The sequence below is a fragment of the Aquarana catesbeiana genome, linkage group LG05 (assembly GCF_042186555.1).
Source record: "Aquarana catesbeiana isolate 2022-GZ linkage group LG05, ASM4218655v1, whole genome shotgun sequence".
Lineage (NCBI taxonomy): Eukaryota > Metazoa > Chordata > Amphibia > Anura > Ranidae > Aquarana > Aquarana catesbeiana.
In genome coordinates, this window is record NC_133328.1 from 652,947,853 (window position 1) to 652,973,053 (window position 25,201).

Here is a 25,201-nt window from a genome sequence, read left to right on the forward strand (position 1 = left end):
TGTACACACAGCACTCCATATTGTACACACAGCCCCCCATATTGTACACACAGCGCCCCATATTGTACACACAGCACTCCATATTGTACACACAGCCCCCCATATTGTACACACAGCCCCCCATATTGTACACACAGCACCCCATATTGTACACACAGCCCCCCATATTGTACACACAGCCCCCCATATTGTACACACAGCACCCCCATATTGTACACACAGCCCCCCATATTGTACACAGCCCCCCATATTGTACACACAGCACCTCATATTGTACACACAGCCCCCCATATTGTACACACAACACCCCATATTGTACACACAGCCCCCCATATTGTACACACAGCCCCCCATATTGTACACACAACACCCCATATTGTACACACAGCCCCCCATATTATACACACAGCCCCCCATATTGTACACACAGCCCCCCATATTGTACACACAGCACCTCATATTGTACACACAGCACTCCATATTGTACACACAGCACCCCATATTGTACACACAGCCCCCCATATTGTACACACAGCACCCCATATTGTATACACAGCCCCCCATATTGTACACACAGCACCTCATATTGTACACACAGCACCCCATATTGTACACACAGCACCCCATATTGTACACACAGCCCCCCATATTGTACACACAGCCCCCCATATTGTACACACAGCACCCCATATTGTACACACAGCACCCCATATTGTATACACAGCACCCCATATTGTACACACAGCTCCCCATATTGTACACACAGCCCCCCATATTGTACACACAGCTCCCCATATTGTACACAGCACCTCATATTGTACACACAGCACCCCATATTGTATACACAACACCCCATATTGTACACACAGCCCCCCATATTGTACACACAGCTCCTCATATTGTACACACAGCCCCCCATATTGTACACACAGCACCCCATATTGTACACACAGCTCCTCATATTGTACACACAGCACCCCATATTGTACACAAAGCTCCTCATATTGTACACACAGCCCCCCATATTGTACACACAGCTCCTCATATTGTACACACAGCACCCCATATTGTACACACAGCTCCTCATATTGTACACACAGCTCCTCATATTGTACACACAGCACCCCATATTGTACACACAGCCCCCCATATTGTACACACAGCTCCTCATATTGTACACACAGCACCCCATATTGTACACACAGCTCCTCATATTATACACACAGCACCTCATATTGTACACACAGCACCTCATATTGTACACACAGCACCCCGTATTGTACACACAGCACTCCCATATTGTACACACAGCCCCCCATATTGTACACACAGCCCCCCATATTGTACACACAGCCCCCCATATTGTACACACAACACCTTTTATTGTACACACAGCACCCCATATTGTACACACAGCACCCCATATTGTACACACAACACCTCATATTGTACACACAGCCCCCCATATTGTACACACAGCACCTCATATTGTACACACAGCCCCCATATTGTACACACAGCACCCCATATTGTACACACAGCACCTCATATTGTACACACAGCCCCCCATATTGTACACACAGCACCTCATATTGTACACACAGCACCCCATATTGTACACACAGCACCTCATATTGTACACACAGCCCCCCATATTGTACACACAGCCCCCCATATTGTACACACAGCACCCCATATTGTACACACAGCACCCCATATTGTACACACAGCACTCCATATTGTACACACAGCACCCCATATTGTACACACAGCACCTCATATTGTACACACAGCACCTCATATTGTACACACATCACCCCATATTGTACACACAGCACCCCATATTGTACACACAGCACCCCATATTGTACACACAGCCCCCCATATTGTACACACAGCACCCCATATTATACACACAGCTCCTCATATTGTACACACGGCCCCCCATATTGTACACACAGCCCCCCATATTGTACACACATCACCCCATATTGTACACACAGCACCCCATATTGTACACACAGCCCCCCATATTGTACACACAGCACTCCATATTGTACACACAGCCCCCCATATTGTACACACAGCACTCCATATTGTACACACAGCCCCCCATATTGTACACACAGCACTCCATATTGTACACACAGCACCCCATATTGTACACACAGCCCCCCATATTGTACACACAGCACCTCATATTGTACACACAGCACCTCATATTGTACACACAGCACCCCATATTGTACACACAGCCCCCCATATTGTACACACAGCACCTCATATTCTACACACAGCACCCCATATTGTACACACAGCCCCCCATATTGTACACACAGCGCCCCATATTGTACACACAGCACCCCATATTGTACACACAGCCCCCCATATTGTACACACAGCACCTCATATTCTACACACAGCACCCCATATTGTACACACAGCCCCCCATATTGTACACACAGCACCCCATATTGTACACACAGCACCCCATATTGTACACACAGCCCCCCATATTGTACACACAGCACCTCATATTCTACACACAGCACCCCATATTGTACACACAGCACCCCATATTGTACACACAGCACCCCATATTGTACACACAGCCCCCCATATTGTACACACAGCCCCCCATATTGTACACACAGCACCTCATATTGTACACACAGCCCCCCATATTGTACACACAGCCCCCCATATTGTACACACAGCCCCCCATATTGTACACACAGCACCTCATATTGTACACACAGAACCTCATATTGTACACACAGCGCCCCATATTGTACACACAGCGCCCCATATTGTACACACTGCCCCCCCATATTGTACACACAGCACCCCATATTGTACACACAGCACCCCATATTGTACACACAGCACCCCATATTGACAGAAAACCACAGAATTGTTGACATTTTTGCAGATTTATTAAAAAAGAAAACCTGAAATATCACATGCTCCTAAGTATTCAGACCCTTTGCTCAGTATTTAGTAGAAGCCCCTTTTGATGAGTCTTTTTGGGAAAGATACAACAAGTTTTTCACACCTGGATTTGGGGATCCTCTGCCATTCCTCCTTGCAGATCCTCTCCAGTTCTGTCAGGGGGGATGGTAAACGTTGGTGGACGGCCATTTTTAGGTCTCTCCAGAGATACTCCATTGGGTTTAAGTCAGGGCTCTGGCTGGGCCATTCAAGATCAGTCATGGAGTTGTTGTGAAGCCACTCCTTCGTTATTTTAGCTGTGTGCTTAGGGTCATTGTCTTGTTGGAAGGTAAACCTTCGGCCCAGTCTGAGGTCCTGAGCACTCTGGAGAAGGTTTTCATCCAGGATATCCCTGTACTTGGCCACATTCATCTTTCCCTCGATTGCAACCAGTCGCCCTGTCCCTGCAGCTGAAAAACACCCCCACAGCATGATGCTGCCACCACCATGCTTCACTGTTGGGACTGTATTGGACAGGTGATGAGCAGTGCCTGGTTTTCTCCACACATACCGCTTAGAATTAAGGCCAAAAAGTTCTATCTTGGTCTCATCAGACCAGAGAATCTTATTTCTCACCATCTTGGAGTCCTTCAGGTGTTTTTTAGCAAACTCCATGCGGCTTTCATGTGTCTTGCACTGAGGAGAGGCTTCCGTCGGGCCACTCTGCCATAAAGCCCCGACTGGTGGAGGCTGCAGTGATGGTTGACTTTCTACAACTTTCTCCCATCTCCTGACTGCATCTCTGGAGCTCAGCCACAGTGATCTTTGGGTTCTTCTCTCTCACCAAGGCTCTTCTCCCCCGATAGCTCAGTTTGGCCGGACGGCCAGCTCTAGGAAGGGTTCTGGTCATCCCAAACGTCTTCCATTTAAGGATTATGGAGGCCACTGTGCTCTTAGGAACCTTAAGTGCAGCAGAACATTTTTTGTAACCTTGGCCAGATCTGTGCCTTGCCACAATTCTGTCTCTGAGCTCTGTGCCTTGCCACAATTCTGTCTCTGAGCTCTTCAGGCAGTTCCTTTGACCTCATGATTCTCATTTGCTCTGACATGCACTGTGAGCTGTAAGGTCTTATATAGACAGGTGTGTGGCTTTCCTAATCAAGTCCAATTAGTATAATCAAACACAGCTGGACTCAAATGAAGGTGTAGAACCATCTCAAGGATGATCAGAAGAAATGGACAGCACCTGAGTTATATATATGAGTGTCACAGCAAAGGGTCTGAATACTTAGGAGCATGTGATAGTTCAGTTTTTCTTTTTTAATAAATCTGCAAAAATGTCAACAATTCTGTGTTTTTCTGTCAATATGGGGGGCTGTGTGTACAATATGGGGGGCTGTGTGTACAATATGGAGTGCTGTGTGTACAATATGGGGTGCTGTGTGTACAATATGAGGTGCTGTGTGTACAATATGGGGTGATGTGTGTACAATATGGGGGGCTGTGTGTACAATATGGGGTGCTGTGTGTACAATATGAGGTGCTGTGTGTACAATATGGGGTGATGTGTGTACAATATGGGGTGCTGTGTGTACAATATGGAGTGCTGTGTGTACAATATGGGGTGCTGTGTGTACAATATGGGGTGATGTGTGTACAATATGAGGTGCTGTGTGTACAATATGGGGTGATGTGTGTACAATATGGAGTGCTGTGTGTACAATATGGGGTGCTGTGTGTACAATATGGGGTGATGTGTGTACAATATGGGGTGCTGTGTGTACAATATGAGGTGCTGTGTGTACAATATGGGGTGATGTGTGTACAATATGAGGGGCAGTGTGTACAATATGGGGTGCTGTGTGTACAATATGGGGTGATGTGTGTACAATATGGAGTGCTGTGTGTACAATATGGAGTGCTGTGTGTACAATATGGGGTGCTGTGTGTACAATATGAGGTGCTGTGTGTACAATATGGAGTGCTGTGTGTACAATATGAGGTGCTGTGTGTACAATATGGAGTGCTGTGTGTACAATATGGGGTGCTGTGTGTACAATATGGGGTGCTGTGTGTACAATATGGGGTGCTGTGTGTACAATATGAGGTGCTGTGTGTACAATATGGGGTGATGTGTGTACAATATGGGGGGCTGTGTGTACAATATGGGGTGCTGTGTGTACAATATGGAGTGCTGTGTGTACAATATGGGGGGCTGTGTGTACAATATGAGGTGCTGTGTGTACAATATGAGGTGCTGTGTGTACAATATGGGGTGCTGTGTGTACAATATGGGGTGCTGTGTGTACAATATGGAGTGCTGTGTGTACAATATGGGGTGCTGTGTGTACAATATGGGGTGCTGTGTGTACAATATGAGGTGCTGTGTGTACAATATGGGGTGCTGTGTGTACAATATGGAGTGCTGTGTGTACAATATGGGGTGCTGTGTGTACAATATGGAGTGCTGTGTGTACAATATGGGGGGCTGTGTGTACAATATGGGGTGCTGTGTGTACAATATGGAGTGCTGTGTGTACAATATGGGGGGCTGTGTGTACAATATGGGGTGCTGTGTGTACAATATGGAGTGCTGTGTGTACAATATGGGGTGCTGTGTGTACAATATGAGGTGCTGTGTGTACAATATGGGGTGATGTGTGTACAATATGGGGGGCTGTGTGTACAATATGGAGTGCTGTGTGTACAATATGGGGTGCTGTGTGTACAATATGAGGTGCTGTGTGTACAATATGGAGTGCTGTGTGTACAATATGGGGGGCTGTGTGTACAATATGAGGTGCTGTGTGTACAATATGAGGTGCTGTGTGTACAATATGAGGTGCTGTGTGTACAATATGGGGTGCTGTGTGTACAATATGGAGTGCTGTGTGTACAATATGGGGTGCTGTGTGTACAATATGGGGTGCTGTGTGTACAATATGAGGTGCTGTGTGTACAATATGGAGTGCTGTGTGTACAATATGGGGTGCTGTGTGTACAATATGGGGTGCTGTGTGTACAATATGAGGTGCTGTGTGTACAATATGGGGTGCTGTGTGTACAATATGGAGTGCTGTGTGTACAATATGGGGTGCTGTGTGTACAATATGGGGTGCTGTGTGTACAATATGATGTGCTGTGTGTACAATATGGAGTGCTGTGTGTACAATATGGGGTGCTGTGTGTACAATATGGGGTGCTGTGTGTACAATATGAGGTGCTGTGTGTACAATATGGGGTGCTGTGTGTACAATATGGGGTGCTGTGTGTACAATATGGGGTGCTGTGTGTACAATATGAGGGTGCTGTGTGTACAATATGAGGTGCTGTGTGTACAATATGGGGTGCTGTGTGTACAATATGGAGTGCTGTGTGTACAATATGGGTGCTGTGTGTACAATATGAGGTGCTGTGTGTACAATATGGGGGTGATGTGTGTACAATATGGGGGGGGCTTGTGTGTACAATATGGGGGTGCTGTGTGTACAATATGGAGTGCTGTGTGTACAATATGGGGGGCTGTGTGTACAATATGAGGTGCTGTGTGTACAATATGAGGTGCTGTGTGTACAATATGGGGGGGCTGTGTGTACAATATGAGGTGATGTGTGTACAATATGGGGGGGGCTGTGTGTATAATATGAGGTGATGTGTGTACAATATGGGGGGCTGTGTGTATAATATGGGGGTGCTGGGGGGTGATGTGTGTACAATATGAGGTGCTGTGTGTACAATATGGGGGGCTGTGTGTACAATATGGGGGGCTGTGTGTATAATATGGGGTGCTGTGTACAATATGGGGTGATGTGTGTACAATATGAGGTGCTGTGTGTACAATATGGGGGGCTGTGTGTACAATATGAGGTGCTGTGTGTACAATATGGGGTGCTGTGTGTACAATATGGGGTGCTGTGTGTACAATATGGGGGGCTGTGTGTACAATATGGGGGGCTGTGTGTACAATATGGGGTGCTGTGTGTACAATATGGGGGGCTGTGTGTACAATATGAGGTGCTGTGTGTACAATATGAGGTGCTGTGTGTACAATATGGGGGGCTGTGCGTACAATATGGGGGGCTGTGTGTACAATATGGGGGGCTGTGTGTACAATATGGGGTGCTGTGTGTACAATATGGGGGGCTGTGTGTACAATATGGAGTGCTGTGTGTACAATATGAGGTGTTGTGTGTACAATATGGAGTGCTGTGTGTACAATATGGGGGGCTGTGTGTACAATATGGGGGGCTGTGTGTACAATATGGGGTGCTGTGTGTACAATATGGGGTGCTGTGTGTACAATATGGGGTGTTGTGTGTACAATATGGAGTGCTGTGTGTACAATATGGGGTGCTGTGTGTACAATATGGGGGGCTGTGTGTACAATATGGGGTGCTGTGTGTACAATATGGGGGGCTGTGTGTACAATATGGGGTGCTGGTGTGTACAATATGGAGTGCTGTGTGTACAATATGGGGGGCTGTGTGTACAATATGGGTGCTGTGTGTATAATATGGGGTGCTGTGTGTACAATATGGGGTGCGGTGTGTACAATATGGGGGGCTGTGTGTACAATATGGGGTGCTGTGTGTACAATATGGGGTGCTGTGTGTACAATATGGGGGGCTGTGTGTACAATATGGGGGGCTGTGTGTACAATATGAGGTGCTGTGTGTACAATATGGGGGGCTGTGTGTACAATATGGGGGGCTGTGTGTACAATATGGAGTGCTGTGTGTACAATATGGGTGCCTGTGTGTACAATATGGGGTGATGTGTGTACAATATGGGGTGCTGTGTGTACAATATGAGGTGCTGTGTGTACAATATGGGGGGCTGTGTGTACAATATGAGGTGTTGTGTGTACAATATGGGGTGCTGTGTGTACAATATGGGGTGCTGTGTGTACAATATGAGGTGTTGTGTGTACAATATGGGTGCTGTGTGTACAATATGGGGGCTGTGTGTACAATATGAGGTGTTGTGTGTACAATATGGGGTGCTGTGTGTACAATATGAGGTGCTGTGTGTACAATATGGGGGGCTGTGTGTACAATATGGGGTGCTGTGTGTACAATATGGGGGCTGTGTGTACAATATGAGGTGCTGTGTGTACAATATGAGGTGCTGTGTGTACAATATGGAGTGCTGTGTGTACAATATGGAGTGCTGTGTGTACAATATGGGAGTGCTGTGTGTACAATATGGGGTGCTGTGTGTATAATATGGGGGGCTGTGTGTACAATATGGGGGGCTGTGTGTACAATATGGGGAGCTGTGTGTACAATATGAGGTGCTGTGTGTACAATATGAGGTGCTGTGTGTACAATATGGGGGGCTGTGTGTACAGTATGGGGTGCTGTGTGTACAATATGAGGTGCTGTGTGTACAATATGGGGTTGCTGTGTGTATAATATGGGGGGCTGTGTGTACAATATGGGGGGCTGTGTGTACAATATGGGGTGCTGTGTGTACAATATGGGGGGCTGTGTGTACAATATGGGGGGCTGTGTGTACAATATGAGGTGCTGTGTGTACAATATGGGTGCTGTGTGTACAATATGGGGGGCTGTGTGTACAATATGAGGTGCTGTGTGTACAATATGGAGTGCTGTGTGTACAATATGGGTGCTGTGTGTACAATATGGGGTGCTGTGTGTACAATATGAGGTGCTGTGTGTACAATATGGGGTGCTGTGTGTATAATATGGGGGCTGTGTGTACAATATGGGGGGCTGTGTGTACAATATGGGGTGCTGTGTGTACAATATGGGGGGGCTGTGTGTACAATATGGGGGGCTGTGTGTACAATATGAGTGCTGTGTGTACAATATGGGGGGCTGTGTGTACAATATGAGGTGCTGTGTGTACAATATGGAGTGCTGTGTGTACAATATGGGGTGCTGTGTGTACAATATGGGGGCTGTGTGTACAATATGGGGTGCTGTGTGTACAATATGGAGTGCTGTGTGTACAATATGGAGTGCTGTGTGTACAATATGGGGTGCTGTGTGTACAATATGGGGTGCTGTGTGTACAATATGGGGTGCTGTGTGTACAATATGGAGTGCTGTGTGTACAATATGGGAGTGCTGTGTGTACAATATGGGGTGCTGTGTGTATAATATGGGGGGCTGTGTGTACAATATGGAGTGCTGTGTGTACAATATGGGGGCTGTGTGTACAATATGGGGGGCTGTGTGTATAATATGGGGTGCTGTGTGTACAATATGGGGTGCTGTGTGTATAATATGGGGGGCTGTGTGTACAATATGGGGGGCTGTGTGTACAATATGGGGGGCTGTGTGTATAATATGGGGGGCTGTGTGTACAATATGGGGGGCTGTGTGTATAATATGGGGTGCTGTGTGTACAATATGGGTGCTGTGTGTACAATATGGGGCTGTGTGTACAATATGGGGTGCTGTGTGTACAATATGGGGGCTGTGTGTACAATATGGGGTGCTGTGTGTACAATATGGGGTGCTGTGTGTACAATATGGAGTGCTGTGTGTACAATATGGGGGGGCTGTGTGTACAATATGGGGGGCTGTGTGTACAATATGAGGTGCTGTGTGTACAATATGGGGGCTGTGTGTACAATATGGGGTGCTGTGTGTATAATATGAGGTGCTGTGTGTACAATATGGGGGCTGTGTGTACAATATGGGGGCTGTGTGTATAATATGGGGGGCTGTGTGTACAATATGGGTGCTGTGTGTACAATATGGGGGGCTGTGTGTATAATATGGGGTGCTGTGTGTACAATATGGGGGGCTGTGTGTACAATATGGGGGGCTGTGTGTACAATATGAGGTGCTGTGTGTACAATATGGGGGGCTGTGTGTACAATATGGGGGCTGTGTGTACAATATGGGGGGCTGTGTGTACAATATGAGGTGCTGTGTGTACAATATGGGGGGCTGTGTGTACAATATGGGGTGCTGTGTGTATAATATGAGGTGCTGTGTGTACAATATGGGGGCTGTGTGTACAATATGGGTGCTGTGTGTACAATATGGGGGGCTGTGTGTACAATATGGGGGCCGTGTGTACAATATGGGGGGCCGTGTGTACAATATGGGGTGATGTGTGTACAATATGAGGTGCTGTGTGTACAATATGGGGGCTGTGTGTACAATATGGGGTGCTGTGTGTACATATGGGGGGCTGTGTGTATAATATGGGGTGATGTGTGTACAATATGGGGTGCTGTGTGTACAATATGGGGGGCTGTGTGTACAATATGGGTGCTGTGTGTACAATATGGGGGCTGTGTGTACAATATGGGGGGCTGTGTGTACAATATGGGGTGCTGTGTGTACAATATGGGGGGATGTGTGTACAATATGGGGGCTGTGTGTACAATATGGGAGTGCTGTGTGTACAATATGGGGGCTGTGTGTACAATATGGGGTGCTGTGTGTACAATATGGGGGGCTGTGTGTATAATATGGGGTGCTGTTGTGTACAATATGGGGTGCTGTGTGTATAATATGGGGGGCTGTGTGTACAATATGGGGGCTGTGTGTACAATATGGGGGCTGTGTGTATAATATGGGGGGCTGTGTGTACAATATGGGGGGCTGTGTGTACAATATGGGGGGCTGTGTGTATAATATGGGGTGCTGTGTGTACAATATGGGGGGGCTGTGTGTACAATATGGGGTGCTGTGTGTACAATATGGGGTGCTGTGTGTACAATATGGGGTGCTGTGTGTACAATATGGGGGGCTGTGTGTACAATATGGGGTGCTGTGTGTACAATATGGAGTGCTGTGTGTACAATATGGGGGGCTGTGTGTACAATATGGGGGGCTGTGTGTACAATATGAGGTGCTGTGTGTACAATATGGGGGGCTGTGTGTACAATATGGGGTGCTGTGTGTATAATATGAGGTGCTGTGTGTACAATATGGGGGGCTGTGTGTACAATATGGGGTGCTGTGTGTACAATATGGGGGGCTGTGTGTACAATATGGGGGGCCGTGTGTACAATATGGGGGGCTGTGTGTACAATATGGGGTGATGTGTGTACAATATGAGGTGCTGTGTGTACAATATGGGGTGCTGTGTGTACAATATGGGGTGCTGTGTGTACAATATGGGGGGCTGTGTGTATAATATGGGGTGATGTGTGTACAATATGAGGTGCTGTGTGTACAATATGGGGTGCTGTGTGTACAATATGGGGGGCTGTGTGTACAATATGGGGGGCTGTGTGTACAATATGGAGTGCTGTGTGTACAATATGGGGTGCTGTGTGTACAATATGGGGTGCTGTGTGTACAATATGGGGTGTTGTGTGTACAATATGAGGTGCTGTGTGTACAATATGGGGTGTTGTGTGTACAATATGGGGGGCTGTGTGTACAATATGGGGGGCTGTGTGTACAATATGGAGTGCTGTGTGTACAATATGGGGTGCTGTGTGTACAATATGGGGTGCTGTGTGTACAAATATGGGGTGTTGTGAGTGTACATATGGGGTGTTGTGTGTACAATATGGGGTGCTGTGTGTACAATATGGGGTGTTGTGTGTACAATATGGGGTGTTGTGTGTACAATATGGGGTGCTGTGTGTACAATATGGGGTGCTGTGTGTATAATATGAGGTGCTGTGTGTACAATATGGGGGGCTGTGTGTACAATATGGGTGCTGTGTGTACAATATGGAGTGCTGTGTGTACAATATGGGGTGCTGTGTGTACAATATGGGGGGCTGTGTGTACAATATGGGGTGCTGTGTGTACAATATGGGGTGCTGTGTGTACAATATGGGGTGATGTGTGTACAATATGGGGTGCTGTGTGTACAATATGGGGTGCTGTGTGTACAATATGGAGGGCTGTGTGTACAATATGGGGGGCTGTGTGTACAATATGGGGGGCTGTGTGTACAATATGGGGGGCTGTGTGTACAATATGGGGTGCTGTGTGTACAATATGGGGGGCTGTGTGTACAATATGGGGCGCTGTGTGTACAATATGGGGCGCTGTGTGTACAATATGAGGTGCTGTGTGTACAATATGAGGTGCTGTGTGTACAATATGGGGTGCTGTGTGTACAATATGGAGTGCTGTGTGTACAATATGAGGTGCTGTGTGTACAATATGGGGTGCTGTGTGTACAATATGGGGTGCTGTGTGTACAATATGGGGTGCTGTGTGTACAATATGGGGGGCTGTGTGTACAATATGGGGTGCTGTGTGTACAATATGGGGGGCTGTGTGTACAATATGGGGTGCTGTGTGTACAATATGGGGGGCTGTGTGTACAATATGGGGAGCTGTGTGTACAATATGGGGTGCTGTGTGTACAATATGGGGGGCTGTGTGTACAATATGGGGTGCTGTGTGTACAATATGGGGGGCTGTGTGTACAATATGGGGTGCTGTGTGTACAATATGAGGTGCTGTGTGTACAATATGGGGAGCTGTGTGTACAATATGGGGTGCTGTGTGTACAATATGGGGGGCTGTGTGTACAATATGGGGCGCTGTGTGTACAATATGGGGTGCTGTGTGTACATTAATGAGGAAAAAAATGAACTTAAATGATTTTAGCAAATGGCTGCAATATAACAAAGAGTGAAAAATGTAAGGGGGTCTGAATACTTTCTGTCCCCACTGTATATATGCATTAATGGTTTATGAATACCTAAACAATACATTATGAATATATTATGAAAGAAAAATTATTATTAAAATACATAAACCAATATATGTAAAATTATTCGCTTAATCATGCATATAATTACTTCAATATAATGAACTTATATATATTGGGGATTATTGTTTAATATGATTATTTATGCAGTAAATAATACAAAGTTTCGTAAAACCATAATTGGTTAATATTCTCTTCTACATTCATGTCTGTTATTTGAAACTTAGGGGTCCCTTATCTTACCATAGCATTGGGCCTACTTGGCTAATGCCTTAACTGGTTAACTGACAAGGATTCATAATTTACAACTCAGGCTGATATACAAGGAGCCTTGGAGATTCTTAGAAAAAAAATCTTTTCTCTAAAGACAGTGAAATTAGTTAAAACTTTAGAGAGAGCAAAAAAAATGTAACAACATGGCCTCTGAGTTGTTCATAGAATATATATGAATAATAAATGATATAAAGGCCTTAGGAATTATTTTTAACCCCAGTAGTCCTGACAACACTAAACAGTTCAAACAAAATGTGTTCCCATGGGGGTAGTAGTCCTTCAATGTACAGCAACCTCCCCCCATCCTCCTCCCCCCATCCTCCTCCCCCCATCCTGCTCCCCCCATCCTCCTCCCCCCATCCTGCTCCCCCCATCCTCCTCCCCTCATCCTCCTCCCCTCATCCTCCTCCCCTCATCCTCCTCCCCCCATCCTCCTCCCCTCATCCTCCTCCCCTCATCCTCCTCCCCCCATCCTCCTCCCCTCATCCTCCTCCCCCCATCCTCCTCCCCTCATCCTCCTCCCCTCATCCTCCTCCCCCCATCCTCCTCCCCCCATCCTCCTCCCCTCATCCTCCTCCCCCCATCCTCCTCCCCCCATCCTCCTCCCCTCACATCCACATCCTTTTTTTTTGTATGACCAATACCATCCAAATAATTTTTACTTTAATTTCCCAAGGTTATCCATCTACAAGGAGACCTGTATAGATGAAATGACGGCACCAATGAGGATGGAGAAGGACTGGAGTCACATGACTGAGAAGATACTAAACCTCACCCTGGAGATCATCTACCTGCTAACTGCAGAGGTGAGGAGGATTCTGGGAGGTCACATGACATCACTATTATCTCTAGTAATAAAACACAGACCTGACCGGAGAGGTGAGGAGGATTCTGGGAGTCTAACATGATATTCCTATTGGTTCCTCAATACAGAGATTTCCTCTTGTGAAGTCAGGTGATCATATGACCATCACAGTGCCTCCATGTGACTCCCTAAAACCTGAGAGACACAACATGCAGAAGATTCTAGAAGTCACCCAGAAGATGATGGAGCTGCTGACAGGAGAGGTGAGGAGGATTCTGGGAATTCTGGGACATTATCCAGTAACAGACAAGGGATGTGTCTGGATGGTGACTGTATCATTGTGTGTGTCAGGTTCCTATAAGGTGTCAGGATGTCACTGTCTATTTCTCCATGGAGGAGTGGGAGTATTTAGAAGGACACAAGGATCTCTACAAGGACGTCATGATGGACAATCAGCCGCCCCTCACATCACCGGGTAAGAGGAGACTTTATTGTAAAGGAGAGAGCAGTACGGAGGCTCCACCTAGATCCCCCATCATCTGATAAACACATAGAAACAATGTATTCAGTCAGTGTGTGTGTTTCCTACAGATGGATCCAGTAATGGGAACCCACCAGAGAGATGTCCCCGTCCTCTGTATTCCCGGGATTCCACACAGGAAGGTCACACCATCCCTCAACATCATCAGGTAGATGAGGAACAATCACTGATAGTATCATTAGGATCTGTACATTATCTACATTGTTACCATTGATGTCATTTTTATTATATATTCAGAGTGGAAACCTGAGAGATCCTAAAGTTGAGGTCAAAGTAGAAGAAGAAGAAGAGACGTATATGAAGGATGATCAGCAGTCTATGGAGGAGGATGGAATAACGACAACATTTATGGAGGAGGACACATCTACAGAGATCAGTACAGGTGTATCATTAACACTAAATAGATTCCTCCGCCCATACTGCTCACTGATTGGTCCAGAGAGGGGCAAGGACTGGGTGATATCAGCCTGTTGCCACTGATTACTGAATACCAATATTATGAGTCTTGATCCTGAGGGCTCTTTCACACATACGGACTGTTCAGGTCCGACTGTCAGTTTTTCAGGTGGACCTGAATGGAAGCTCCATGCATCTCTATGGAGCGATGAATGTCAGTGGTGGAAACCCTATTTTGCAACCGACTGGCGGATCAGATCAGATGAAAACAGACAGGCTGATCTGTTTTCATCCAATCCCCCATAAAGGAGAGCAGAGATCTGACAGGTCCGTCTCTCCACAGTGAGGAGATTAAAAGTGCGATCCCTGCTGAGCAAGTGGAGTCCGTGAAAACAGACATGCAGGTGTAACCCTTATACTGTATAATTTATATTGTACATTACATACTCCTGACCCCTGCACTATATACTCTATATTGTACATTACATAATCCTGACCCCTGCACTATATACTCTATATTGTACATTACATACTCCTGACCCCTGCAATATATACAATATTTTGTACATTTCATACTCCTGACTTCTGCTCTCTCCCCTATAAACTACGTAAAATTTTTTCATTCTTAACGTAATTTTCCTTTCCTGGAAGCTCATCATGTCAGTCTAGGAATGAGTTAGCTCCACCCCTCTGACCCCCACAAGACAACCCCCTGCTTAAAGTGGATGTAAACACCAATTTTTTTTTTTTATGAAGACTTCTACCTGGTAGAGTAGAGGATGTCATGTCATCTGTGCCCAGTCTTGCCACAAAGAGTTAATCCTCTTCTCTTTGCACACAGATAAATGTGTGCCGGTTTCTTCCCCGTGCTGTGAGTAACGGCTCATTTCCTTATGTCATGCAGGAGCAGACCCAGCCTCCCATCCCCCTCTCACAGCGTCTCACAGCTATCCCGAAATCTGCACTACAGCCTGTGTTCTAAGAGTGTGGCACAAGCGCAGGAGCTGCTCGTTATAAGGCACTACAGAGTGCGCTTTAATGAATTATTTTTCACACATTTCAGGGTTTTTTGCCTTATAACTCCTAATAAGCTCCTAATATAAATAATAGTCATTTGTGTGGGTAAGGGAAGTCCTTCTACATGCGCAGGAGTCACGGGGGCCCGTGAGCGTGCTCTGCTCCTGTCCAGAACATACTCTGTGTCCCCTGTGCACGCACTTCTCATCATAACAAGTGCGAGGTCCGTCCTCGTGACGCTGGCTGGCCAAGGGGAGTGTAGAGGTGGGCGGGGAGTCTAGTGATGTCATGACTCCGCCCACCGAGCGCCGGAGCATAGACCCACCCATCGAATCCGGAGATATGCGGGGCTCCGTGTGAAGAAGGGGTGAATTTTAACAGGTAGAGATACATGCAGGAGATGTATACATATATACTTTAGTATGATGGCAATAGTTTAGAATCATGAGTAATGGGTTTACATCCACTTTAAATAAAAGGAGGACCTCCCTATACCCCCATGTTCCTAACACTCCTCGCGACGGAACACCAGAGCGGGAAACCCTAGGCTGACATGATGAGCTCCCAGGAAAGGAAAATTACGGTAAGTATGGCAACAATTTTCCGTATTCCTGGAGCTAATCATGTCAACCTACGAATGGGAAATGATTAGTATTCAAACAAGAAAAGGGCGGGATCAAAAACCGAAAAATAAAACACCACACAGATTGAATGCAAAAGAAATAACATCAAACGGAAAGGGTGGAAGCATCCACCGAAGTGTCCAAAGCCTGTGAAGGACCGTACATTACATTAAAACGGTAATGGGCGATGAAAGTGTTAGGGGACTTCCAGCCGGCAGCCTTACATACCACTTCTGCCGGAACCCTGGCATGACTTGCCCATGAAGCCCTTATCGAATGTGCCCAAACCTCCTCTGGATGGAGAAGACCTGAAGCTGCATATGCTCGTTTTATGATCTGGACTATCTACGAGGAAAGGATTCTAGGTGAGGCCACTTGACCTTTCCTAGGGCCTACTGGTAGGATGAACAAGTTATCCACTACTCTGAACTCCTCCGTTCTGCTCAGATACGTGGAAATGACCTGGAATACATCCACCCTTGACCAATTTTCTTGTTCCGAGACTGAAGACAATGAAGGCAGCACCACTTCTCAATTTATATGAAAAGGAAAAGCCACCTTCAGAAGAAAAGACGGCATTGGCCCAAGAATCACTCTGTCCTGATCTAGCTGAAAAAGCTTGGATTTCTGAAACACGCCTGATTGTTGTTGTTGCTCTTTTAAAAGACCGCCTTCAAGGTCATGAAGAATAACAAGATGTCTTCATCCGACCAGAAGAGCTCTCTCAATAATGCTCGAAGAACTAGCGGTAGATCCCATTTTGGAAAAAAAGGTCTAATTGGTGGCCTCAACTTTGGGGCTGCCCGTATAAAACGTGCCACCAAAGGATCTTCTGCCCAACGAACTCCTGTTAAAGCTGAAATGGCCAACAGCTGGACCCTTACTGTATTGTAAGTCCTTTGTCTAGGGCTGACTGCAAGAACTCCAAGACATCGTTCCGTGAAGGAGACTCAGGATTGAACTGATTAACTGCTGTCACCTCAAAGAACTTTTTCCACACTCTGTAGTACGTAGAGTTTGATGATATTTTCCGAGATCTCAGCAATGCCTTTTGAACCCCTCTGTTATGCCCATCTGGGAAAGCCTGTGCCTTACAATAACCAAGCGTCAAATTGAGCCGAGCCACATTGGAGTGCAGCATGCCGCCCTGGAGAAGAAGATCTCTGACCTTTGGAAGTGCCACCGGTGGAAGTTTAAGTAACTGCTTTAGCAGCGGGAACCATGGACAGGTGGGCCAGAATGGGGCGATCACAATGGCCATCACATCCTCCTGACGAATTTTGAGTAGCGTCTTCAGGATTAAGGAAGTTGGGGGAAAAACATATACCATCTGGAAATTTCAGCGCATCTTGACCCCTGGCTCTGGGATGGAAGAACCTGGAGGAAAAACACCGGCAACTGGACATTGAGAAACCATTAAGTGCACCTCTGGTGTGCCCCACTGAGCGAATAGTCATAGGAGAAACTTCGGATTCAACATCCGTTTGTTCTGATCCAGAAAGTGTCTGCTTAAGGTGTCTGCTCTTGTATTCTGTACCCCCGGAAGGTAAGAGGCTGATAAGAACAACAGACTGCCCTCTGCCCAATGAAAGATCTGCGCTACAATCTGCAGAAGAGGTAGACTCCTTGTTCCTCCCTGATTGGACATGTGCTACTGCTGTTCTGTTGTCCGTTAGAATCCTTGCATGATGGCCCTGAAGTAATGGCGCTAAAGCCAGCAAAGGTTCTTGTGCTGCCATCAACTCCAGACAATTGGAGGAATAAGGAATCACTCCTTCCCATCTTCCTTGGGCCATCTGGTCCTGACAGTGCGCTCCCCAACCCTTTAGGCTCACGTCGGAAGTAAGTGTGATCACTTGTGTGACTAAAAGCGGAAGGCTTTGCTTTAGGTTGGATGGTTTAGTCCACCATGTCAGAGTTTGCTTGACAAAATGGGGCAGCACTATTTGCTGACATAGAGAACTTCTGTCCCAGTGCTGGAGGAAAGCAAACTAAAGGTGTCTGAGATGCCATCGTACCCAAACCACTGTGGGCACTGCTGCGTTCATCAGCCAAAGACCCTCATACAATGCCTCGCTGATACTGAAAAAATAATCTTCAGAGCACGGACTGTCGAGGTTAAGAGGGATATCTTCTTCGGAAGGAACACTTTTCCCACCACTGTGTCGAATAAGACCCCGAGATATTCCAACCTTTGTGAGGGAATCAGCTGGCTTTTGTTGAACTGACACAACTGCTCCCACACTCAAAAGATCTTGAATGTAGGCCTCTAGTGTGTTCCTCTCTACCTTCCTGGAGCGCAGGTGAGTTTTTACAAAATGATTCCCCGGAGGATGGTGTTCCCATTCTAGTCGATATCCATTTCTCACCACTGGACGGGCCGACCTTCAAAAATATCCCTCTGTAGTCTTTGCACCTTGGGTAAACTTGGGCTTCTGACCTTTGTTAGCAGATTGGGAAACCCATCAGGGCTGTCGCAGAAACTCCTTTCCGGGCCGATAAGACCTTGCCTCTTGGAACTGTCCCCTTGATCTCCCAGTGGGATGAAAGGTCTGCTGCCTCTTCCTCCTTTCTTGCGGGATAAGCCCCGACTTTTAAGCCCCGACTTTCTGCCTGTTACACGCTGGATGGCTTCTTCCAGAGTCTTGCCAAACAAGACCTTACCGACATATGACACTGAGCAAAGGCCCCGTTTAGATGCACTATCTGCCGTCCAGTGTTGCAACCACAGAGCTCTTTTGGCTGCCACAGAATGCGCCATCACTCTGGCCAACAACCGAACAAGGTCCACTGGCTGCTTCAGCCACATAATCTGCTGCTGATTTAAGGTCTGCTAATGTTGAAAGGAAAGACTCTTGCCCACTCTCCAACTCCTTTAACTGCAACATCCAAGCTGTTAAAGCTCTGGCCACTGACACGAAGGCTGCTGTAGTCTTACAGGCTGCCCTTGCTTAGAGGTAGACTGTTAGTAGACTGTTTTGAGCTCTGCATCCAACCTTCTGTCCATTACATCACAGAACGCTACAGAATCATCAAGCGGCAGTGTCACATGCCGTGCTAATCTCTGGAGAGGTACCTTTGGAGCACTCTACCATATCTCCAAGTCCTCAGAACGAAACGGGTAGAGTTTTGCAATCCTATTCTGCAGACTTGTGTTGTCTTGTCTGGTTTCGGCCACTTCTCCATCAATTCCTGGATCTCATGCATAACAGGAAAATTAATCAACACCTTCTTTAAATTGGGAAAATACTTCCTTATCTTCTGTGGAGGATGAGATGGCTCCTCCTCCCAGGTGATCGCCTGCTTCACAGCCGTGACAAAAGCAGGTACCAGAGAAAAATTAAAGGCATTTGACTCCTCCTGATCCTCCTCTTCTGGAGATGATCCTGCCTCCCCCCTAGACAGGTTCTGGTGGTGGCGACACATCCTGAGTCTCAGTCAAGGGACCTAGTCCCCTTAAAGATGGCTTTACCAAGACCTCTTTAAGGCCCTCTGCCACTGCCCGATGGATATACTCCTGCACCTACTGAGACTCGCCACTCTGTCTTGTGCTGCTTCTTTAAAACACTCTTCACACACCAATTTTGACGCAATGGTGGGCGAACCGCATTACCAGCAGACCCCTGCAGCTGGCTTTGGGGCAGAACGCCTAGCAGATCCTGAAGAATGATGAACAGGAGACCGAGAGCGCACCCTTCTGGAGCTTCCTGAACCATGGCCAGTTTCTCACCGAGAGGCAGAACGGTGACCAGAAGTTCCTGGCGATAAACGCATGGACTTTGATTTATATTTTCCCCTGCAGGTGATAGGAAAAAAATAGGTCTTAGCACTCTTTTCTGCAAGAAAAACAAAAGGGGTGCAATTGTCATCAAGCCTTCCCCCTACCTGGAGGAGTCCGATCTTCGTGCCTCACCTTCAGGTCTTGGAGAACTCATTGTAAACCCCTTTGCTATTATAAAGAAGGGGTCAGCATGGCTTTTCATCGCCACCACCCTTATAGGCAGCGCAACCACGCGGCTGCTGGCAAGAAACTCACTTACCTGTGGTTGGCTGCATATACAGCATGTCCCCTATAGATAGCTGACCTTCCTCCTATTTGAGTGGAAACTCCCACCCCCAGGGCGGAACCTACACTAGGCAGCGTCTGGCACTCTGGAAAATGGCACTCCGCCCTCCCGGAAGTGAGGACATCTCTGCCAGAAGTGTCACCGCCGCCACATTGCAACAGGGCAGGACCAGGAACAGGCCCAGGAAACTGCTCTCCCCTGGTCCCAGAACCCCACCAACGCCCAGCAAGGAGCGGAGAATTGGGGAAAAAAGCCATGCCACCACTCACCACGGACCGTCAGAAGCACCATTTAGGCTGCATATATCTGCCCGGGCACCAGGGCACTTCTGCAGGAAAAGATTTACCTCTGTCCAGGAGCCTTCCACCTGGAGAATTCAAACCAGGTATGAGAGGTAGGGATTTTCACTTATTAGTAGCAGGATTGCTGTCCCTGGAGCGAGGACAAAAAAGGAACATGGGGATATAGGGAGGTCCTCCTTTTATTTAAGCAGGGGGTTGTCCTGTGCGGATCAGAGGGATGGAGCTGACCCATTCGTAGTCTGACATGATTAGATCTCAGGAATAATATGTATTCTCTTTTCTTACACCCATTTTCTACCAGCTGCACATTTGATATCTGATGATGTGATTGGAGCACAGACTTTTACATGGTGATAATAATGTGATAACATCCTCATACTTTGGAACCTTAAACAGAAAGTGATAATGAGGGAGGAGTCAATAACCCAATGATGGTGGTCTTCAGGATCAGTCCAGTCTTCATCTTGGTTGTTCTCCCCCCATCCTCACTCTCTGACCTCTGGTGGGGCTCAGCCCCGCTGTTATTCATGACTAAATCATGGACTAAATAAGGAAGTGCAGGACTTCTTGTGTTGGGAAGATGGCAATGAGTGATAGAAGGGGGTGGGGACACTCGTCCTATAATCCCCTCATCACTGTCACTCCTATAAAAGACAGTTCTCGTTGTTTCCTCACTCTCTGACTAAGGTCCATGAATAAAGAAATTAACTGGTAGGAGATCAGAGGACCCATTTACTAGTTACCTTGAGGGGGGAATTGTAAGATCCTCAGAGACAAAGCTGCCTGATGTGGGCGGAGTCCTGGTTTAGGGGAACCAATCTGCTCATGTCTAGTAATAATCTTTTTATTCCTATTTTAGTAGATGGACGGGAGATGAGGAAAACCTCAGAGGATTGTCTCACTTTGTCTCCAGACTGTAAAGTAGAAGATGAGGACATCACACAGTATAGTCCAGGAGAAAACCCGACTACCTCAAATGTCCATCCGGCACCACACAGTGTAGATGGACCATCGTATTCCTCTTATCCTGAGGAACCTCAGACTGTGAGGGACGGTGCCGTCCTTCCAACAGAGAAGAGACTTTCCTGTACTGAGTGCGGGAAGTGTTTCCGTTATAAATCCAAACTTAATGTCCATATAAGATCTCACACAGGGGAGAAGCCGTATTCCTGTCCTGAGTGCGGGAAGTGTTTCCCTTCTAATTCCAAACTTAATGTGCATAATAGAACTCACACGGGGGAGAAGCCATATTCCTGTCCTGAGTGCGGGAAATGTTTTTCAGTGAAGTCCACTCTTAAAACACATCAGAGATTTCACACGGGGGAAAAGTCGTATTCCTGTCCTGAATGCGGGAAATGTTTTTCAGTGAAGTCCAATCTTTGCACACATCAGAGATCTCACACAGGGCAGAAGCCGTATTCCTGTCCTGAGTGCGGGAAATGTTTTTCACAGAAGTCCCATCTTTCCACACATCAGAGATCTCACACGGGGGAGAAGCCATATTCCTGTCCTGAGTGCGGGAAATGTTTTTCACTGAAGTCCAATCTTTCCACACATCAGAGATCTCACACGGGGGAGAAGCCGTATTCCTGTCCTGAGTGTGGGAAATGTTTTTCAGTGAAGTCCGATCTTTACAGACATCAGAGTTTTCACACGGGGAGAAGCCGTATTCCTGTCCTGAGTGAGGGAATTGTTCCTCACTGAAGTCCTGTCTTCCTGTACATCAGGGATCCCACACAACCCTTGAGGTGTATTAGTGCCTTGAGTGTGGGAAATGTCTTCTATATGAATGTTGCTGGACATCACAGCTCTCATATGGGGAAGAAGCACACCCTGATATACACCTCAGATATACTCCATGGCTGATCTTCATCAGTTGATAAGGAGATCAGAGATCACCAAAGACATGGATGAAGTCTTGTACCGTGTTGGCCAGTAATAGCAGGAGAAAAATAAAAATGGCTGCCTTCTCTCACACATCCCCTTTATTACAGCTCACCGAAGCTTTAACACCTTACATTTCCTTTCTACTCCAAATGTGACCCTCTTCTTGTAACTGTCGGCCCTCCCGGCTTCTCACTATTTGGGGCACCTAAGGGGTCCCCTTTTTCTGCCTCACTCGCAGACATTGTTATCGGTTATCTTTGTGTTCTGGACATCGAATGTCTTCTGTTCTCTAACAATGTAGCTTTTGTTGGACTCACATCAATACGATGTACTAAGCTCTCCCGAAATCAGTGACTGGACCTTTCTCAAGATGTTACATTGTCTACCAGTCACATATCTTACTGTACCATGTCCATTCTGCAAATAAAGAGAGAAGAACAAGAAAAATAAAAATGGAGACCTTGCGTTTCATTGGCTGAGTACATTTTGTGGTGGAAGCTTTCACAAACATTTAGAGGTCTATTTAAAAAAAATAAATGAAGGAAAGTGACCGGCATTCGCCCCGGCTGTGATGAACATTGGCCATATTTTATTTCATACTCTGATTTCTTTGGCTCCATCTAATGGCCATAATGTGGTATTGCGCTATTTTTACCAAATGAGGTATTTCAGGAAAATGACCTCATTATGGTCACTAGGTGGAGCTGACGGTCATAGGAAATCACTGTGTTAAATCACAGCCGGAATTTGTAGCGGTTGGATTAATGATCGTCACAATCGTCCAACAATTTAAACTAAAAATAGGCCCCTTGTTTTCCTTCATCAGACATGCAGACATGGCTTCATACTAATACCTGAGATCATACTCGTACATTTATGAGTACAGGAGACATTGAAGAACACAAGTTAATTAAGCCAACACAATAAAAGTGTTTGTAAACCTGGTTACACCACTTGTACCTACAGGTAAGCCTATAGTAAGGCCTGTAATAAGCTTACCTGTAGGTGCCGTGAATTTCACCTAAACTTGCACGGTTTGGGAGATTATTCGTTGTATCCACATGTGATGACGTCATCGGCACATGCGCACTGAAGAAGCGGCCCGCTGGTTCCCGTTTTTTGTGGGCCTGTGGTATGACCGGTGGCTCCCGCACACATGCGTGGGAATTGAGCCAATGCAGGTCCGGCCAATCACAGCAGCGTAGCCTGTGAACCCGGAAGTAACTCCGGGAGACATGTCGCCGGTCACAGTGGTGTGCCGGGACCGCTGCAACAGCTTCGATCTAAGGTAAGTATTTTATAATCGGCGAGGATGCGATGCCCACCGCACATGACGCCTTTGTCTTGCAGGTCTTTTTTTTAAGGTTTACAATCTATTTAACCAACCATTGATTTAACCATTTGCTGACCAGCCGCCGTCATTATACTGCGGCAGGTCGGCACGATCCCGCGAGCCGTCGTAGCTGTAGATCGGCTCCTTTAAGCGGGATAGCAGGCGCCCGCTGCACTGCGGGGGAGCCGATGCTCGTGGCCGGTGGTCGTGGGCACGAGAGGCAGAACAGGGACGTGTGTAAACACACAAATCCCTATTCTGTGAGGAGAGGAGAGGCAGATCGTGAGTTCCTCAGAGCTAGGAACAACGATCTGTCATCTCCTAGAGTCAGTCCCCTCCCCCCACAGTTAGAACACACAGTCAGGGAACACACTTAACCCCTTGATCGCCCCCTAGTGTTAACCCCTTCCCTGCCAGTGACATTTATACATTAATCAGGGCATTTTTATAGCTCTGCTGTATAATTGTCAATGGTTTCAAAAATGTGTCAAAAGTGTCCGATGTGTCAGTCGCAATGTCATAGTCCCGATAAAAATCGCAGATCGCTGCCATTACTAGAAAAAAATAATAATAAAAATGCCATAAATCTATCCCCTATTTTGTAGACGCTATAACTTCTGAGCAAACCAACCAATATGCGCTTATTGCGATATTTATGACCAAAAATATGCAGAAGAATACGTATAGGAGGAAAAAAATGCTTTTTTTAAAAAAAATTGAGGATATTTATTATAGCAAAAAGTACAAAATATTGTTTTTTTTTCCAAAATTGTCACTCTTTTTTTTTTGTTTTAGCGCAAAAAATTTAAACCTGCAGAGGTGATCAAATACCACCAAAATAAAGCTCTATTTGTGGGGAAAAAGGGACATCAATTTTGTCTGGGTACAGCGTCTCACGAACCGCGCAATTGTCAGTTAAAGCGACGCAGTGCCGTATCGCAAAAAATGGCCTGGTCATTGAGCAGTCAAATCTTCCGGGGCTGAAGTGGTAAAAATGAAAAATACTATATTTGGGCTTTAGATGGCGCTAAGTATAATAGCAACTATCGCCATCTAGTGGTAAATGTGATATTTTCTATTTTAAATCAATGGAAATTATTCAGCCAGCATATAACCAATTAACATCAATCTCCCCCTTCCCCCCCCCCCCCCGGTAAATTGCTGTACGAATGTTTTTATGAATAGACCCCTAAATGTCAGGAGACGTTTAAATAAAGATGGGAAGTATAAATGAATAGACCTCCTAGCAATGTTATGACGTGGATATTCCTCTATATGTGTAATCCATGTCTCCGGCACTAATGAGCGCACTTCTCAGCTCTTTGGTATAATGCATTGTGGGTACATTCTTACTTCC

The 25,201-nt window shown here is 46.4% G+C and overlaps 1 protein-coding gene across 1 annotated transcript in view; it reads left to right on the forward strand.

The window, feature by feature from the left end:
- The window catches only part of LOC141145716 (uncharacterized), a 120,279-nt gene that overhangs the window by 21,608 nt on the left and 73,470 nt on the right, over positions 1 to 25,201 (forward strand). Inside the window, exons 3-8 of the mRNA XM_073632598.1 lie at positions 13,550 to 13,679; positions 13,807 to 13,941; positions 14,030 to 14,153; positions 14,270 to 14,367; positions 14,457 to 14,601; positions 21,484 to 22,207. Coding sequence (XP_073488699.1) covers positions 13,550 to 13,679; positions 13,807 to 13,941; positions 14,030 to 14,153; positions 14,270 to 14,367; positions 14,457 to 14,601; positions 21,484 to 22,207 — 1,356 coding nt within the window. The remainder of the gene's footprint in view (positions 1 to 13,549; positions 13,680 to 13,806; positions 13,942 to 14,029; positions 14,154 to 14,269; positions 14,368 to 14,456; positions 14,602 to 21,483; positions 22,208 to 25,201) is intronic.